This window comes from Podarcis muralis, chromosome 5, assembly GCF_964188315.1.
Source record: "Podarcis muralis chromosome 5, rPodMur119.hap1.1, whole genome shotgun sequence".
Taxonomy (NCBI): domain Eukaryota; kingdom Metazoa; phylum Chordata; class Lepidosauria; order Squamata; family Lacertidae; genus Podarcis; species Podarcis muralis.
The window spans coordinates 62,842,424-62,861,084 of NC_135659.1; the positions used below are offsets into that span (position 1 = coordinate 62,842,424).

The 18,661-nt window shown below is 40.3% G+C and overlaps 1 protein-coding gene across 1 annotated transcript; it reads left to right on the plus strand.

The window, feature by feature from the left end:
* Positions 1-961: 961 nt before the first annotated feature.
* On the plus strand, positions 962-16,935 carry LOC114599343 (membrane cofactor protein-like; the record flags this gene model as incomplete). Its single annotated transcript, XM_077928129.1, has 11 exons — positions 962-1,260; positions 2,064-2,284; positions 3,177-3,273; positions 4,914-4,999; positions 5,457-5,654; positions 6,528-6,710; positions 10,274-10,321; positions 12,608-12,646; positions 12,925-13,686; positions 14,592-14,667; positions 15,945-16,935. Coding segments are annotated over 9 exons (1,431 nt in total), but the record flags the coding sequence as incomplete, so codon positions are not given.
* Positions 16,936-18,661: the final 1,726 nt, after the last annotated feature.

The window sequence follows — 18,661 nt, forward strand, 5'->3', positions numbered from 1 at the left end:
CTTCTTCCTGTATACTGACATTTGTTCGCCTGTCTTCCCAAGTGATATGTAAAATTTTCTGGAAACACCGTGGATGGAATCTTTCAAGGAGGTGGAGATGTCATTTATAAGTGGTCCATGTTTCACAAGCATGCAGTAAAGTTAGTAGTACAATAGTTTTGTAAGCAAGCATTTTGCTTGCTGTGAATGTCTGAGTCCTTAATCGAGAGAAAGCTGCACTCACAGACCTCAGGCAATGCTGGGTTTCAGTATCACTGTTGGCCGTTGTTGAAAGATAACTGCCTTGGTAGGAAAAATTATTGATATTTGCCAACATCATTAAGTTGGATTTGTGGCACTGTGGGGAGGGGGTTGTTTTGTGCTTGCTTGTTGGCACAGCACTTTGGTTTTTTGGATGTTAAGCAATAGGCCAGGCTTTCCATAAGCTTCTGTTAAGATATTTAGGATGGTTTGGAGGTCATCTTCTGAGTGTGCACACACTACATGCTTTGAGCCTACTTTGCTTTGAGCTTTCCTTCTGTTTGATATATGATTTCTACACCGGTGGGGAATTTCTCTTTTACAGTGTGTAGGGTCATGGTGATGAAAATAGTAGGGGTTATTTATTATCTTAAGAAGTGGGATGGGTTGTTAAACCGTTCTGAGAGCAGGATAAAGGGTCTTTTCTGTGGGAATGAATTCGTGTCCCTCGAGGTCCCCCAGTCCCAACACCAGGAGCAGCTGGACACGCCCCAGCTTGGGCTGCCGTGCGCGGAGCCCGTTATCTGTTCCCCTCAGGGGTCCAGAGAGCAGACCCACCACACGGCTTTTATCCTAAACAACAGGGCGCCTTTCCCCCTCAGTTATGGTTTCGCCCACATTTTTCACCCGCCAATCCCGAGCGCGCTCTTTGCCCGCAACCTCCAACCAGCACGCGCGCGGCGGCCTTGGGGCGTTAGCTAATACCGGGAACCGATAACGGCGGAGGGGGTTCCACGTGTGGCTCCCCCCCCCCCGCCTTCCTCTCGGCGGAGCCTCGGAGGCGACGCCGCTGCTCACGCCCCTTGGCCGGAAAAGCGCGCCGCCGCCTCTCCCTTCCCGTCGAGTTGTTTCCTGGGCCCGCTCCGTCGCTTTGCTTTTCAGCTGCGGAGGGAGCTGCGGCGGCGCTTTCTCTTTCTCTGACTCCGGGCTCTCTCTCTTGTACGATGGCGCCTCTTCCTGGCGGGGGGCGGTTTCCGTTAGCGCTGCTGCCGCTGTTTTCCTCGCTGTCCAGAGTTCAAGGTGAGGCGGGGGGGGGGGCTTCGGGATGCCCGTCGGTTCTTCTCTCAAATGGGAGGCGCCCCGCCTCCCTCCAGCGACGGATCATGTCCGAGGGCGAAGCAAGGCTTTCTCGGGGATGGCGAAGGCAGTTCCCGCGTCCAGGGCAGGAGGGAACTGGGAGCCTGTCTATGTTTACCTGAAGTTTGCTCTCTTCCCCTTCCCACGTGTTCGTTCTTATTCTGCTCCGCCCTCGGCTGTGACAGCACTTCAGATATTTGAAAACAGCCTTAACGTCTCCTCTTCAATCTTCCATCTTCCAAGGCTAAGCATCCTCTTTCTATTGCGCTTCATAAGACCTTTAACCATAGTTTCTCCCACACAGATTCTTTCTCAAAGTAATGGCTCCATCATGGGGAAGGAGACAATCCTTCAGTTGCTGGTGTTGTTTGTATCTTTCTCCCTCTGTCTCCTGTTAGTCATTAGATGGGGGTAGCAGGTGTGCCACCCATGTGGTTCTCACAAGTTTGTTTAGGTGAAAAGGCAACCACTTATTTTCCATGTGTGTAGCAGGTGGTAGATAAGGCTCCCATCTGAGCCTCAATTATCTGTGAACAAGCCCCTTAAAATTCAGCTTACATCTGAAGAGACACAGTTATGATTACTCTATAAGTCTTACTGCTGCCCATCTTGTTCCAGCTGTGCTCTGCAAATGAACTCCCAGAGTCTATTGGAACATGGTCCTATAGATCCCAGTAGAGGAAAATGTCATAGAGATTTACGAATTATCTACTACACTCCAATGAACCTTGCCTTCTCTCCTATAGCTTCAGAACTCCCTCTGAATTTTTATTTCCAAGTGATTGCACCCATCCACATGTAGCCAATGCTACCCTAAGGAGCGGGGATCCGAAAGACAGTTATCCTGCTGGGACTGTTTTGCCCTACCGTTGCATTGCAGGTTATGAGTCTATTCCTGGAGACACTCTTTTTCTTACATGTCTTGACACTTCAAAATGGTCAATAGAAAATCCTAGGTTTTGTCAAGGTAAGTTTCACTTAATTAGCTGAATATCTAAAACTGTTGAACTTCCATCTTAGATCAGATATCTTGTTTGAGGACTGGAAGAGACCCAGAGACTATTAATAATAAAGGAGGCTTTTCTTTTATAGAACATTGGAGACTTAAATTGAGGAGATGTAATATTCTGAACATCACTCCTCCTAATGATGGACTCAAGTGGTGAATTCCCTTGGGTCTGTAGACACACGGTGCTTTTAAGAAACAAGAAGAGAGCAATAGCATGTTTGGAGGAAATATTACAACATTGTAGTAAACAAAATAGAGTTTTTCATTATCTCAGCTGTCGTCTTTTTGATACTGGATAGTGTCAGCAGTAGCAGTCCAAAAACTTTGGACATCTAAATGCCAGAGGTAACAAAGAGATAAGTGTACATGAAGCAATAAATGGTCTCTCAACTGCTTTCAACTCATGAAGGAGAAAAGAAAGAACACTAACTTCTGCATCCATCCCTAAAAATGACATTATTGTGAACCACCAGTAAAACTGGATATTGAATTATCCTTTAGTGAATATAGTATTTCCAAGAACACTTTCAGACTGTGTCTATATTGCAGGAGGGAGTCAATTAAATACCAACAAATTCAGGTAGCACAGTTGACATGTATTTGGTTCTCTTGTGCATCAAATCTGATTTTTTAAAAATAAAAAAATCTGGACATTTTGCAGTAAAGAATGTGATGGGGAATTGCACTGCAGATACTAAGATAATTTTTTTGGACACAATGCCATATAACCTCTCCCCAAACAAACAGGTCACCTGGAAGTGGCCTTGGTGTTTGTAGTGTACCCTTTTTATTTTCTTTTTAAAGAAATCAAGGCTACATGTGCTAATGCTTGTTTTGATTTTCCTGTTAGGAAGTCGATGTCCTACTATAAATTTAGAGAATGGCAGAATAGTAAAATCAAGCGATATGCGGCTAGGTGATGAAATAACTCTAGGCTGTAATGAGGGGTGAGTTGTAGGTTGCCTTTTGTACCTACTTGGCTTTGTTTAGAACTCCTGGGAGGGGCTCGTGACAGATACATATTAATTGTTAAAATATTAGGCTAGATTTTTGACATTCTTGTTTAGTCTGTGTTATAATTATGGGTGTCCAGGGAAAGGGTGAGGTGGGGAGTAAATACTCCAAATAAATTAATAAACAACTTAGCAGCACCAGAGAACAGGTCTACCATTTCTGGTTGGTTTAGTAACTGAACAGTGGCAAGCTCTGGCTTCTGAGAAATGTGTATTCAGGTCTTTCATTTGGTTATTTCTCAGTGTGTAGAACTGTCTTTCAATGCTGGCATCTGGATGTGTTTCCACTCACTGATGAAATCCCCAGTTCTTTCCCTGGCTCCTTTTACTCCTTGCAGCCCTTAATTAAGTGCGCTGCTGCTTCAAGCAAGTCCACGGTTCTCTGTGCATTTCTCTAAAAATTAAATAAATATGACAGAATAATGATATTAGACTACACTTGAAGGTTTTCAGATGCCCCCCTAACTTCCCCTTCTCTCCAGCAAAATAAACATAATAATATTTTGCAGAGTTCATGTGTTCCATACTTTCTCAACCACAGCTCTGCCCCCTATGATATGGTGTGATAATCATGGATTTTATCTACAATCGCTTTGGCAAAACAATTTTCTAAATCATTATAAACTCAAGTGGGGTGTTATGACATTTTTAATGAAATAAAATCTGTTGGGAAGATCATGAATTCCTGCCTTTACTGCTCCCCTTTGTTTTTGAGGTCACACACCCCATCATAGCTGAATGTCAGTCCTGGATTAGATACCTGAATTGTATTTCAAGTACTTCACCTTGAATTGAGGAAGTCCACTATGATGAAATTTGAAAGCCTAGGTTGCTGCTTACAAAGGCACTATGTCCAAGCTACTGGCGTTTTTATGTTGGTGTGACTTTTTATGGGCACTCTTTAACAAAGAGATAATTCCTGTACAGTACAGTGGTACCTCGGGTTACAAACACTTCGGGTTACAAACTCCACTAACCCAGAAGTAGTACTTCGGGTTATAAACTTTGCCTCAGGATGAGAACAAAAATTGTGCGCCGGCGGCAGCGGGAGGCCCCATTAGCAAAAGTGTGCCTCAGGTTAAGAACGGTTTCAGGTTCAGAACGGACCTCCGGAATGAATTAAGTTTGTAACCTGAGATACCACTGTATCTGGAATTAAATTAAATAGGTAGCTTGTCTCAACCTAGACTGACAGCACCCAGAGAAAGGGCTTTTTTCAGTTGCACTGCCCCACCTATAGAATCCTCTCCCCAGGAAGTTTCCCTTGGTCTCATTTTCACATTCTTTTAGCAGCAAGTGAAGACCGCTTTACCAGGTGTCATTCAGTGTTGTTTGAACTGGCTTCAATCCTACTTTTATTATATTCTTGCTGCTGTGTTGTTTCTAACTGCTTTTGAACTGGTGGTGGTTGGTTTTATTTTTTTCCGTTTCTGTCAGCTAGCAGAGTGGTGACTCTGTAGGATGGGATATAAATAATCTAAATAAACCAAGTATACTGTATTTAAAAATATGCTGTATTCACATACTTTTTAATGCCCAATTCACTAAAATAAAGGATTTCTCTTTCCCTTTAGGTACAGATTGATAGGCGAAAAGACTCTTCGATGTGTGCTTGTAGGCGACAAATTGGAGTGGCATACAGGACCTCCATTTTGCCATCGTAAGATGAATTGTTAATTTGAATTTAATTTAATATAAACTCAATGTGCTATTGTGTGACTCTGTTTATTGCAGAAGTGTAAGTGTCCTCAACCAATTTTCAGAGTTCAGGATGCTTTCTGATCATGCTGAATATACTCAACACCCCCCCCCCCCCCCCGCTGAGCATTCCTTGCTCTGGGGCTTTGACAGCTCCCTCTGAAGTTTCAAGTCCAGCTTGCTTCACAGAAGAACCAGTTTGCTTTTGAGGAGGTTGCAATACCTTCACAGCAGTCCACTTTGGTTCAGTGTTTGGGTGACAGTTAAAATGGATGATCAGGCCTTGAATTATCAAAAGATTACTTCATAAAGTGGAGCATCATTTAAGTGAAAATAACTTTAGTCCAAATACACTCCTAACAGAGATGCTTTTGCAATTGTAGTCCTGCTGAACTGTTAATGTTTCTTTTGATTCCCAGTAATCCGATGTTACCCCCCTGAAAACATTCCCTTTGGCTCACACAGTGGTCGACCTTTTGAAGAGTTTCATTATGGCTCATCAGTGACATACACTTGTAGACAAGGTTTCTCCCTTATTGGAAGCCCGATTAGTACATGTTCAGCTTCTGCAGATGGTACTCGTGGAGAGTGGAGCCCATCTCCGCCTAAATGTAAAGGTGATGGAGATTATGTTTAGTATTTTTGATGTACTATGTTAATGTAATTTGTGTGCAATGGCTGGTGAATGGAATTCTTGTTAGAAGGAGCTAACTTTGCAGTCTGCTAAGCACTGTATTGCTGCTGTTCAACCTGTGAGATATTCAGTGGGACTGCAAATTATTCAGTGTAGGAGATGCAATATTATTGCCCCCTCAATGAGTTGCTTGTTGTAATCTGAGTCAGTTTGAAAGTTTATCCAGGCATATCCAACTCCCTGGGACGCGGGTGGCGCTGTGGGTAAAAGCCTCAGCGCCTAGGGCTTGCCGATCGAAAGGTTGGCGGTTCGAATCCCCGCGGCGGGGTGCGCTCCCGTTGTTCGGTCCCAGTGCCTGCCAACCTAGCAGTTCGAAAGCACCCTTAAGTGCAAGTAGATAAATAGGTACCGCTTTAAAGAGACCTATACAAGCACAGCATCTGGTAGAGACCCAGTTTGTTAGAGGAGCTACTGCAGTAAAGCAGCCTCTCCAAACCAGTGACAGCTTCTCCTAACAAACCACAAGTAAAGTTTAAATTCTCCCACAGACAAATAAGCAAACCTTTGCTTGTTTTTCTGAAGTTTGCTTAGTTTTCCCGCTGCTCTTCTTTCTTGCCTTTGCAACTTGGTGAGTGTCTGAGGTGGGATGGACAAACAAGCCACAGTTAAATAAAAAGGTGCTGGCTGCACCTCTAATGCCAATCTACAATTGCAACAAACTGAAGTTTATATGCTAATAACATCAGACTGTAGTTTATTTGCAGTAGATAAACCATAGTTAAGTCCTTGTGCAGAGTTTAATCAGCCATGGTTTAATTAACAGGTAGATTTCTAAATATTGCTCTTCTCTTATCAGTGGTCCGTTGCCGTGAACCTGAAATAGAAAATGGAAGAGTGACAACAAAGCCTCAGCGTATTTACACATATGGAGATCGTGCAGATTTTGAATGTAATCCAGGATACGTTATGGTGGGGAGTAGCACTTGTACATGCGGGCCTGACCATGCATGGATTCCTCTTTTTCCAAAATGCTTTAAGGGTAAGTATCTTACTACACCTAATTGGGTTCCTTGGGAGGAAGCATAGAGTATAAATTCAATAAATAAATGTCAGAGCTATTGTGTTGCACTTTACTGCAGAACATACTTATTTCTTTGCCCCCTCTGTTTTCTGCCACCAATGTTGCCACCATCCATCCAGATGGAGGTCCCCAAAAAACAACTTCTAGCACAGATGAATTAATAAAAAGCAGGGTGGATTTGATTTAAATCACCAGTCAGTAAGACTTGATTTAAATCTTCTTCTTCTTCTTTTTTACAGAAAGACTCATTCTTGCTGGTATAATCTTAATATTTACAACCAGATGAAGGTTTCATTTTTGGAATAATAAATTTTCAGAGTAGTTTTTACCATTATATCAAAAATTACTGATTTGGTTATACTATTAGAAATACATAGACAGATAATTATAAAATTATTGTGAGGTTTAATAAGTTAGCTGTTTCTATTTGGACAACTTTTCTGCTGTACTTCATTGGAAGGAGAAAAATAAAAAATAACATTTCCTTAATAGCAATTTAAACATTTTAACTAAAACAATAACATTATGGCGTATGTACCAATGTTTGTTAACTGATGTGGTTAGAGACTTTATCGTTTGGACAATGTCAGGCGAGCCCTGGGAAGAAGGGCTGGGAACCAGTGAACTCTTTATTAGTTGACTGGCAAGCACTTCAAGGTCTCGCCAAGGACTTACAGATCCAGTTACTATTTCCACCACCACCACCCCTTTGGATTTGCTTCTACATTCAGGTGCCTATTCTGTACAGTTAAGTGTTAGTGCAGTTGTTGGAACCCAGTGGGATTGAGAAGAGGTTGCCAGCCCTAAAGTGCCTTCAGCACTTGCCTGAAGTCTGAGTTGCACAGACATGCAACTGACTTGCACAATTATTACACCTCAGGACTTGTGGAGTATTCTGCTCACAAGGTTGCACTTTCATTTGTACTGTTTCACACTTAGCTACTTGTGCAGATCTATTCCATTCCAAACAATGTACTCATTGAACCTCTTGGAACTTAGCATTTAAGAGGTAACAGGTTGATTGCGTGTATATAAATGTGCAAAAGAACAAGGTTTTTACTCAACTCTGTATGTTCATTTTATAACATTTTTCCTATGAAGAAAAGGCATGTTCTCTCTGCAGACACAAATTCACACTTTTGAGAACTGCAGAAACAAGCATCTGTGATAATATATTCTCATTAGAAAAACTGCCCCAAATAATCTTACAGAAACCTCTGGAAGAGCATGACATTGTAAATGGATTAATAGAATTCATTTACCAAAAAATTTAAACATTGCATATAAAGCCTCATGCTACATAATTAAAAACAAATCCTTATTTCCTGATGAATTGCCTTTGGACTACAATGTTACTTAAATAGAAAACTATCTTTAGAAAGATTTATCCTCCAAAATATTTTATTTTTTAAAATCCAATTAATATTTTTTTTAAAATCCATTTTTTAAAGAAAAATCATTGATTTTTATCCACCATGGAAAACAAATGACTTTAATATCTCTAATCAAAGTCAGGATTATTTTACCCCATATACACTAATAGGATATATAAGATTTCATAATTAAACCTCTAGGTGGCAGCATGGATGGGGCTCTGTTGTTTTTCTGACTTCTTGGGTCACAGCCACTTACCAAGAAGGGGGAGGAGTGAGGAGAGGGGATCACTGCATCTGGTGGACCTCACTCCTCCTCCTCCAGTAACAGCTCATGGAATTGGTTAGTGATTTTGCCCTTTCACCACCTGCTCCACCTGCCTAGCCAGTGACTCACTCGTTGTTCCTGCTGGGGCCGCCTGCCACCAGGGGGCAGGAAGACCAAGGGGCAGAAGGAGTTTTCTCCTTCATCCCCACCCCCTGCCATCTTGACCCACAAAAGAAAGCCCAAGTTTTGAAGTGCAGTCTTCCTTCTTTTGGTGGTGGCAGCAATGTGGGCATGGCAGTGATTTCTTCTTTGGGCCACTTGCTGGCTTTGCTCACTCCACCAGCCTACTCAGACATTTCTCTCTTTCATTCTGTCCCATCTCCTGCACCCTCCCTGCTAGTGGCGGAAGCAGTAATGGTCATCCTTGAAGGGAAACTCCCCAGCAAAGTAGAAATCTTATATCAAATAGATGGAAAGCTTTTTAATCTGAGTAGGCTGAAAGCAAAGAGTTAGGTTACCGTAACTTCCGTCATAGGGCTTCAGCATGCTGATGTCAACATAGTGTGTGCACACTCAGAGGATGACCTCCAAACCATCCTAAATGTCTTCACAGGAGCTTATGAAAAGCTCGGCCTGTTGCTCAACATCCAAAAAACCAAAGTGCTGCACCAACAAGCACAAAACAACCCCTCTGCAGCACCACAAATCCAACTCAATGATGTAACCTTGGAAAGTGTCGATCACTTCTCCTACCTGGGCAGTTATCTTTCCACAAGGGCCAACATTGATGCTGAAATCTAGCATCGCCTGATCCTGCGAGTGCAGCTTTCTCCTGATTCAAGTGCACAGTGTTTGAGGACTGGGACATTCTGAGGGAAACCAAAATTCTTGTTAAAAAAATTATTTTACTTCCAACTTTACTGCATGCTTGTGAAACATGGACCACTTATAAACGCCATCTCCAACTCCTCAAAAGATTCCATCCACTGTGTTTCTGGAAAATTTTACACATCACTTGGGAAGACAGGCAAACAAATGTCAGTGTACTGGAAGAAGCAAAGATCACCAGTGTCGAAGCAATGATTCTTCAGCATCAACTTTGTTGGACTGGTCATGTTGTGTGGATGCCTGACTATCGTCTTCCAAAGCAACTATTCTATTCAGAACTTAAAAATTGAATGCGTAATGCCAGTGGTCAACAAACAAGGTATAAAGACTCTCTCAAGACAAATCTAAAAAAATGTAGTATAAACACTGACAACTGGGAAACACTGGCCTGCGAGCGCTGAAATTGGAGAACAGCCTTTACCTACGGCTGTTGGAAAAGGACTTTGAAGACACTTGAACTCAGGACGAAAGAGAGAAATGTGCTAAGAGGAAGGCACCTTTAGCAAACCTTCACCATGATCAACTCCCATCCAGAAACCTATGTCCCCACTGTGGAAAGATGTGTGCATCCAGAATTGGCCTCCACAGTCACTTACAAACTCATTGTTAAGACTGTGTTTATGGAAGACAATCTTACTCGGCTATGAGTGATCACCAAAGAAGAAGAAGGTCATCCTTGACTAGCTATGTGCTCTCAGTTGCCAGCCTCGTGATGGACAAGTACAATATAGTATTAGAGAAAAATGCAGATAATATCAGACACTGAAAAAGAAAGGTGGCTTATTAAGAAATGAAAATATAAGTAACATCTGATTGATTGATTGATTGATTGATTGATTGATTTAAAATTATTTTAATTTCCTAAAGCTGATTCCAAAGAGGACTTGGTGTCCTGAGACCATATGGCACCCTATATGGGCTAATTTTGAAAGAAGGCATTAATGCAGAGCGGTCAGCACTTGAACGTTGATATCAGTCTCTTTATGCCACAGCAGGAACGCCTGGAGGAGGAGGAGATGACAACCCAGGCCCTGGAAATGGTAAGCATTTGCTTTTCACTGTTATTGGTGGATGCATTTTAAGAAGTGGGGAGTGAGCAAGAATTGAGTTTATGGATAGAACAAGAGTGGAGGAAATGGACTCTTGTCAATATTTACAGAGATAAGTTAGCAGAGAGAGGATTAATTTTATTAGAAGAATATCATGAGGAGACTTGGGTACATGGTAGTGCAGTAGTTTTGATATACTGGAATTACACACCATAAGAAGAACCTGCAACAGAATGTTGTGATGTGTGGCCTTCCTTCTGAACTGTGCCTATTCAGAATTTAGCAAGCTATTTACCCCAGTCAGTGCATTCCATTTCCCTTGTCCCGTCCCATGTTCTGTTTTTCTTTTCCAGCTGTCACTCTGTTCAACCGCTGTTTGGTCTGCTCTTTCTTCATTAGTCTATGTTTTGAAAGGGTTGCCTCTTTAGGTTTTCTTTTCTCAAGCATGCAAATCTCCTCATTGTTTCACAGTTGATATTCTGGCTGCAGTTCAATAGGCACTCAACCATCCGAGTTTGCATTTAGGTTAAGGCAAACTAGGTGTTTAAAGTTCAAAGATAGCATGATCTGCCAGCTAATTAGTACCCAGAGAGCTGGCAGGTTGCTGGGGACCCAAAAAGCACTGGTTAACAGGCTAGAAAATAAATAAATAAATAAATAAATAAATAAATAAATAAATAAATAAATAAATAAATAATATAAATATAAATATAAATATAAATATAAATATAAATATAAATATAAATAAATAAATAAATAAATGCAAGCTAGCTAGCTTAAAGGAATTACTTGACTTCGAAAGAATACAACTGATAAGATAAACTCTGAACCTTCAGTTTATACCTGCCTGTAAATCTCCATCTTGCACATGTTGTGTTTGCTGCGAAAACAAAACTGAATTCTGTCTGTGTGAGAAAGGAATTGGAATCAAATGAAAGGAATTGGAAGACCATCTTTTTCTTTATTTTTCTTCTTAGCTCGCTTCTCTATTATCTTTAATTCTTGTTTTCTCTCTGCTAAGTTTATCTATCTAGCTATATGTTTTTTGAAGTTTCCTATCTTGGATTGATGAAGATACACACAGGAAGGTGATGGATGGAAGATGAAGGGCCCTGCTTAAGGGGCAGAGGAGAGGATCTCCCAGGGTGGGAGGCTGCGGGAAGACGAAGAAAGTCCCACCCACGTGAGAGCTGGGCGAGGGTTCACTTCTGTGTGTGGAATAAAGGTTAAGGTATAATTGTGATAGAGGACCTGGTATTTCTTTTCTTCTGCTACTTTTCTTTATTATTCATTATCTTCTTATTTTGGTTATTCTTGCTTCTCTCCTATTTATCTTCTTTAGATTAGTTCAGCTTTTATTGTATTTTATGTGGAAAACCCTTAATAAAAAAGGATAGCAGGGGAAACTGAAATGAGAAAATGTCAGTGGGAAAGCTAATGTACAGAAATTGTGAGAACCTGTCTTGTGGTAAAATGGAAGGGAGAAGTGGAAGCATTTGTACTGTTGTGTCAATAGATGTAAATTTTATCAATAGTACATATGCTCCTTATTTTTTTGTTTTTGTTTTGGTACAAAGTTTTATTGAGAGGAACTAATCTACAAGAAATAACATAAAAGAAACTAAAAAGGAAGAAAAGAGCAAGAGAACTACACCATCCTTTCTCACCACTGTATCTTAAATATTATCCTATTATCTAATGCTTCTTGGGTATCTCAGATACCTTCTGACTGCTTGGTCAGTTTGGTCAACTCCCAAATCCACTAGTGTCTGAAATACTTTTTTTAATGCTGAATTTTCCCATGGAAAAATCACTCAGAAATTTTGAGGAGTAACTGCTCTGAGGGTTTTCCCCTTTCCACTTTAGTTCTGTGGGGCTTTTTAGATGCTAGAGAGTCCTTTAGCTCTGTCTGGCTTTCTGCAAATTGTATAACTTATGGAATGTTTTTCTTTGTACAAAGACATCTCTTTTATTGTATAGAAAATCCAGGCAAAGCTTTCCAGTTTACTTTGCTTTATTTTAAAATTTTCTAAACTGCTTTTCATAAATTCCAAAGCAGAACTGGTTGGGCTGGTGCTGTGATGTTTTTTATTGTAATTATCTGTATTTTAATAAGTCGGTCTCTCTCTCTCTCACCCCCCCCCCCCCAGTGTTTAATTGTTTTTACATGACTTTTTAAGTCATTTCCATTTTATCTTTAAGCTGCCTTTACTCCCTGTCTGGGAAAAGGCATGATATAAATAAATATAAAAATAACAACCCCCTCTTTTTTTATAGGAGCAGATCCAGAGACAGTGCCTCCTGGAGACAATACAGGTACAGCTGAAAAGTTGTAGTGACAGCAAATTTATAAGCTTTACAGTTTTCTTTGCTTTAATTTAAAATTTCCTATACTACTTTTATGAACTGGTGAGGCTTTTTATTGTAATTATCTGTATTTTTAATAGGTCACACACACAGTATTGGTGTTTAATTGTTTTTACATGATTTTTTAAAGCTGTTTCCATTTTATCTGTAAGCTGTCTTGATTCCCTGTCTGGAAAAAAGGTGGCATATAAATAAATATAATAATAACAACCCCCTCTTTTGTATAGGACCGACACACAATCCAGAGACGCCTCCTGGAGATGACACAGGTAAAGCTCTATGCTGGAGATACGGCAAGGACAATGCCTACTTGAAACATAAGTTTGTACAGTGTTGTATACGCACTATGCTTTGGGAGGAAGTGCTGGACTGTATAACTATGACTATGCAGAAAAAGCGAAAGCTTTTAGCAAAGAATATTCTTTTGAACTATATACCTATTCTTTTGAACTATATACCTATATGGAAATTAACAACCAGACAATGAAAATGGATTCTATTTGCCCGAATAGTGGCCAAGAGACTGATGAATTGGAAGAATAAAGATAAGATTCCTTTCAATCAATGGATTGACAATATGACAACACTCGTGACTTATGAATGGACTGCTTATAGACATAGACTTTGTTTGGAAAAAAATGACAACATTTGAACTGAGTTTATACAGAATGTAGCATTAATATCCACATAGTTATTAGGATTATAACATATCTTATTTATATAAGTATGCATGGGAGTACATTACATTGCAACTTTGTATATTGATTCTTTTGACACATATTTATTCTTTTTTTTTCTTATCTCACCTTTCCTTTTTTTGTCTGTAATACTTTATTTCTTTATAACTGGAATTCCTTCAATAAAATATTAATACATACAGCAGAGAGAGAGAGCCACAATCTGTCAGAATTAAATTGCTTCAAATTTTAGCTCACACTTTTAATTTTCTTCTATTCTAGAATCGAAAAACATCACAGCAATTGTTATTGGTAAGTAATTACAGAACAAGTTACTTCAGTGTACAATTGCTGCAATTGTATTTTAATGCCTTGTGCATTTCACTAACTTTTTTCTCAAATTTGTGGTTTAAATGTTAAAGACTCCTACTTGGAGGGGGAAAATGATTCTTTATCAAATATTCTTAGGGTACAGACGGATATACTTTGTCTGTTTGTTTATTTGGTGAGGCCAGCTCTGCTTCCTCCCCTATTTTTGCTCCTGTAATGTACATAGCTGTCTCTAAATTCAGCACAGACTTCCCCCATGCTGTGACTTTTAATGTTCTTGCACCTGGGTGTGACTGGGGCTTTTAAAAAAATCCTCAGGAGTAGGGGTGTCTTGAGCTCAAGCATGCCAACTCCAGGGGGCCTAGTGTTGAGGTGGCTGTGTATGTGAGACACATCACAGGGCTAATGGCCAACTCCTTCAGAGTGCTTGGTCTCCTCCGCTGCACATGCATGACAGGTGATACGTGTGACATCACACACATGCTGGGCCCCCTCAGTCTTGGGGCAACCTGGTGACTCTGCTTCAGCTACACACACTGCTTGGGTTGGAGAGTTGCTCTTTGATTGTCATTAGGGCCTCTCAGTCTGCAGAGTTGACATCTGTTAGGGGCAGGAAGAACTCGTTGCTGCAATCAGTCTCTGAGGACAACTGCACATCTGCCCCAAAAGGGGGTAACTTCAGATGTACAGTGGACTCACTGCTGAAGGTATTTGTCTAGAGACTTTGCCCAGTAACACCTGAGTGGCTTTAATGTCCATTGAGTATTGCAAGGTAACAACTTGTCTTGTGACTTCTATTGATACTATTGCTTTTCCTCAACAGAAAAACAACTACTTTGTCTTATTAATTGGTACTACGGTATATCATTCTCTTTTTTCCCTTCAAGGATGTCTCGTGGCTGTTTTAGTTGTGCTTGCTCTAGTTGCTGTATTTTGGAAATACCGATCTTCCGTGAAAACTAGGTGAGTCAGCCCAAGAGAAGCTGTCCCTGGTTCACTGTAGCCTTCTTGGTTGCTGAGTGAGCTTCCGTATGCTTCTTGACTTCTACTTTGCTCACACTTTCCGCATACATGTGCTTAGTGTTCAGAAAGGGCTTGCACATTTTTTGTTGAACAGTTGCACTAATCTCCTAGCACAGATAAAAGCTAACTAAAGCACAGTAATTATTCTAGAACGGCTAGTCAGTATTTTATCCCATTTCCAGCATTGGTGTTCTGATGTGACAGAAATGGTATTTCTCAGTTTACATCAGCTGTCTATGCCAATGCTGACTTCACAATGACTATTCTTTCCCTGAAAATCTTGAAATCTACTATTAAATAAAGTTATAAAACATTATTCTCTCTTTTACAAATGTGTATCGCAGTCTGTGGTTTTTGCTTTCAGACACAGTAAGAAAATGGATTTGTTGAACAATTCTTTCTAAAGGCAGCGATGTTTTGTTTTGTTTTGTTTTCCCCCCTAGAATAATCTAGGCCAGTGCTGTAATCTAAACCAACAATTTGCAACAATAACTTATTCTGCACATTTCTCTTGCATGGCTTTTCTTTCTATTTTTTTATCCAGGGCTGTCCATTTTTGTTGTAGCTTTGTATGCATGATTTTACTGTTTTGATACCATGCATATATTTTCCCATAGTTTGTGAGCACTAATTAAGCTGTTTCCATGGGTTAATTCAGTAATTATTTACTCATTATGAATATCCAGTGCAATAATTTCTGTCCCAGGTAGGTTACATGTCTTTTAAGTCTTTTGTGGAATTTAGATTTGATACCAAAGCATGCTGATTGTTTTGTCAAAGGCAAGAGTTTTGTTTGATTCAGAGGCAATAACAACCCCAGTGGAGAGAAGGGCAAGCTCTCTAAGAGGAATCTATTAGGAATCACTATTTTTTCTATACTTAGGCTATGTGTCTCCTACCCTTATATCTATTGTGCTTATGTAATCCTAATTCACTTTATCTGCTTTACTTCTAATATCCTGCAGTTGCTAACAATCTGTGCAGTACTTCTGCTTCTGCAACTTCTGAAATTGATTTTCCTGCCCAAGAAGCAACAGCATGGCTACTGCTTCAGTGTGAAAGTTACTTACATTACTTTTAAAATTTGAATAACATGAAGTGGAATGTAGATGTATTTGTGTGTTGCTTTTTTCCTTCCTGACAGGAAAACAAAACAAAATGGTGTAATGTTTGGAACATAGGTATTAATTTTAAATATTTTATTTTATTTTTCACAGAGTACCCGAAGCTCCTTCTAGTCCTGCTCAATTTGACAAGTTGGTATCAAAATCTGGATTGGAAGCCAAAGGTTCTCAATTGAACAAGGTTTCTGCAGTAAACCTGTAATCCAGCACCCTTCCAGTTGATCATTAATTCCTAACAGTTCTAATTTTTATAACTGGAAATGAGAATTGAGGGAAGGACTATGTGAAAAGTCAAAGCAATTTTCATTAAGAACTGGCCATCCAGGTTATTCAGCTATTTGAAGCATGAAGCAGTACTGGGCCCCAACAAAACTCTCATCATTTGCTCTTACCTTTGCGTAGAACTGGGTTTCAGCTTTCCTTGAAGAATGTCTCTTTAAGTGCCTTAATCAAATACAGAGCCAAGCAGAACTGACTGTGTATCTACACTGGCAAGGTGTTTTACTATTTCTTCAAACCTTGTAAATATGTCATGGGTTCTGTGTAGGAAATGTGAAATGTTGCCATTTGTTTTCTAGAATCTTGTTCATCTCATGAAATGGAGGGGGCAATTGTAGCTATTAAAAATTACCAACCTTTTGACTTCCTCAAGCCTTTCTCATGCAGAATTTTAAAAGCTGCCTTTATTTCCTTACAGGATTTTCAAAAGTGTAAACAACAGCAATATGTGCCTAATAGAAAATATTCTTTAAAAAAAATCATCATAGGCAAACAAAAGTTCTGTATGCTTAGCCGAAAAAGCAAGGAACCCTTTTGAGACACCTTAATTTCCGTAGGAAAAAGTTAAATAAAATAACTCTCCCATTAAAATCAATTAGAGTGAAAACTGCAGTGCTTCAAATGTACTGAATTAAACTTGTTACATTCATGAAGGTATTTTTTTTTACAGTGCTTTTAGAATCTAAATTGTGCATCTTTATTTATTCAAATTGATTAAATATTTATAGGAAAGAAAAGTTGTTTATTTTAGAATGTGTGCAAATAAATTGAAATGTTGAATAAAAGACACTAAGTATTATCACTAGCTTTTCTACTCCCAAACTGATTGTGCAATGTAGCTTGGGTTGATGCAGCTATCACCACATAGCAGTTTCAAAGTTCTCCTTTACAGCACCTGGCCAAGCATTCTGTGCACTATTCTATCTTATACAAAGCCTCATGGGATGCTTTTATTGAAATATATTTGGAAGCCAAATGTGGCATTACAGTAACTGTAAAATAGGTTTTTACAGTTTCTCTTCCTCAGCTAGCCATGGTGGTCTTGGGGTTGGTGCTTGTTCTCGGGGACTTTGAAGCTCCCCTGTCAGAAGCCTGAGTCTGTTCCCTGTTTCTGGTCCTACTCATGTAGCTGGGCACATTCTGGGCTAGGTTTTCTGTGCTGGATTGGATGACGGTAATCTTAGAGTGGATAAACTTTCTATAGTTCCATTTTAATGGTCAGACCACTTCTTGATAGAGTTTAGAATTACTGAAACTTCTGCAGAGGTGGGGGACCTACTAAGATGGTCCACCCCAGGTGGCTGATGGCTCTTGGGGAGTTTCCTGTTGCCTTGGAAGGTGATTCTGTTGAAGCACTGGTGGACTTCTGGAACAGAGAAATAACCAAGGTGGTGGACACGATCGCTCATGAGTATCTTACTGAGTGGAGCAAAACCCGCCCCCTGGTTCTCTAGAAACACGTGATGATGAAACACATGAGACAGCAGCTAGTGATGTTGGCAGAAAACACAGAATGAGTCCAACCAAACACAGGCTAGAGCCTATTTGAAGAACTATTCTGTAGCAGTGAGCACAGCAACAATCTCTTTTTCTCTCTGCCTGCATTGCATCAGCAAGGAGCCATCCAGTGGAGCTGTTTTGAGTGGTCAGATATCTTTTACACTCTGACCCATGGGAAAATTTAGAGTACTCAACAGCCTGCCCAGCACTTCACTGACAAAATCACTCAGATCCATTCTGACTTGGACACTGTAGTTGATATGTGTCAGGTGGATGTAACTTTGGCCTCTGCTTGTCCAGTGTTAATGAATACTTTTCAATTTGTACAGCCCGAGAATGTGGGCAGGATCCTTGGAAACGTGAGAGCTACCACAGGTGTACTAGATCCTTGCTCTTCCTACCTCATCAAAAAAGCCAGTGGGGAACTGCCTGGATGTGTGAAGAGAATGGTCAGTGCCACCTTACAACAAGGCAAGGATCCTGCAAGCCTAAGGAGACAGTTAAAAGACCTCTATTGAAAAGGCCCTCCTTGAATCCCACCATGTTGAATAATTATTGGCCAGTTTCTAATATTCCAGGGTATAATGGCATCTCAGCTGCAGGAATTTCTGGAGCAGATGGAGTATTTAGATCCATTTCAATCTGGTTACAGACCTAGTTATGGGACAAAGATGGCTTTGGTAGCTTTGATGAATTCCTTATGTCAGGAACTGGACAGGGGTAATGTGGCTCTATTGGTTCTGCTGGACCTCTTGGCAGCTTTTGATACCATCAACCATGGTATCCTTCTGGGCTGCCTCACTGAGATGGGACAAGGAGACACTGTTTTTCACTGACTCTGTTCCTTCCTGGAGGGACAAACCCAGAAAGTGGTGGTGGAGAACTCATGTTTGGCCTGCAGGGTTCCTCAGGATTCTGTTCTGTCTCCCATGCGATTTATTGTTTACAGGAAACCACTAGGAGAGCTTGTCTAGAGTTTCAGGGTTCATTGTTACAAGTATGCTGATGACACCCAGCTTTAAATCCTTTCT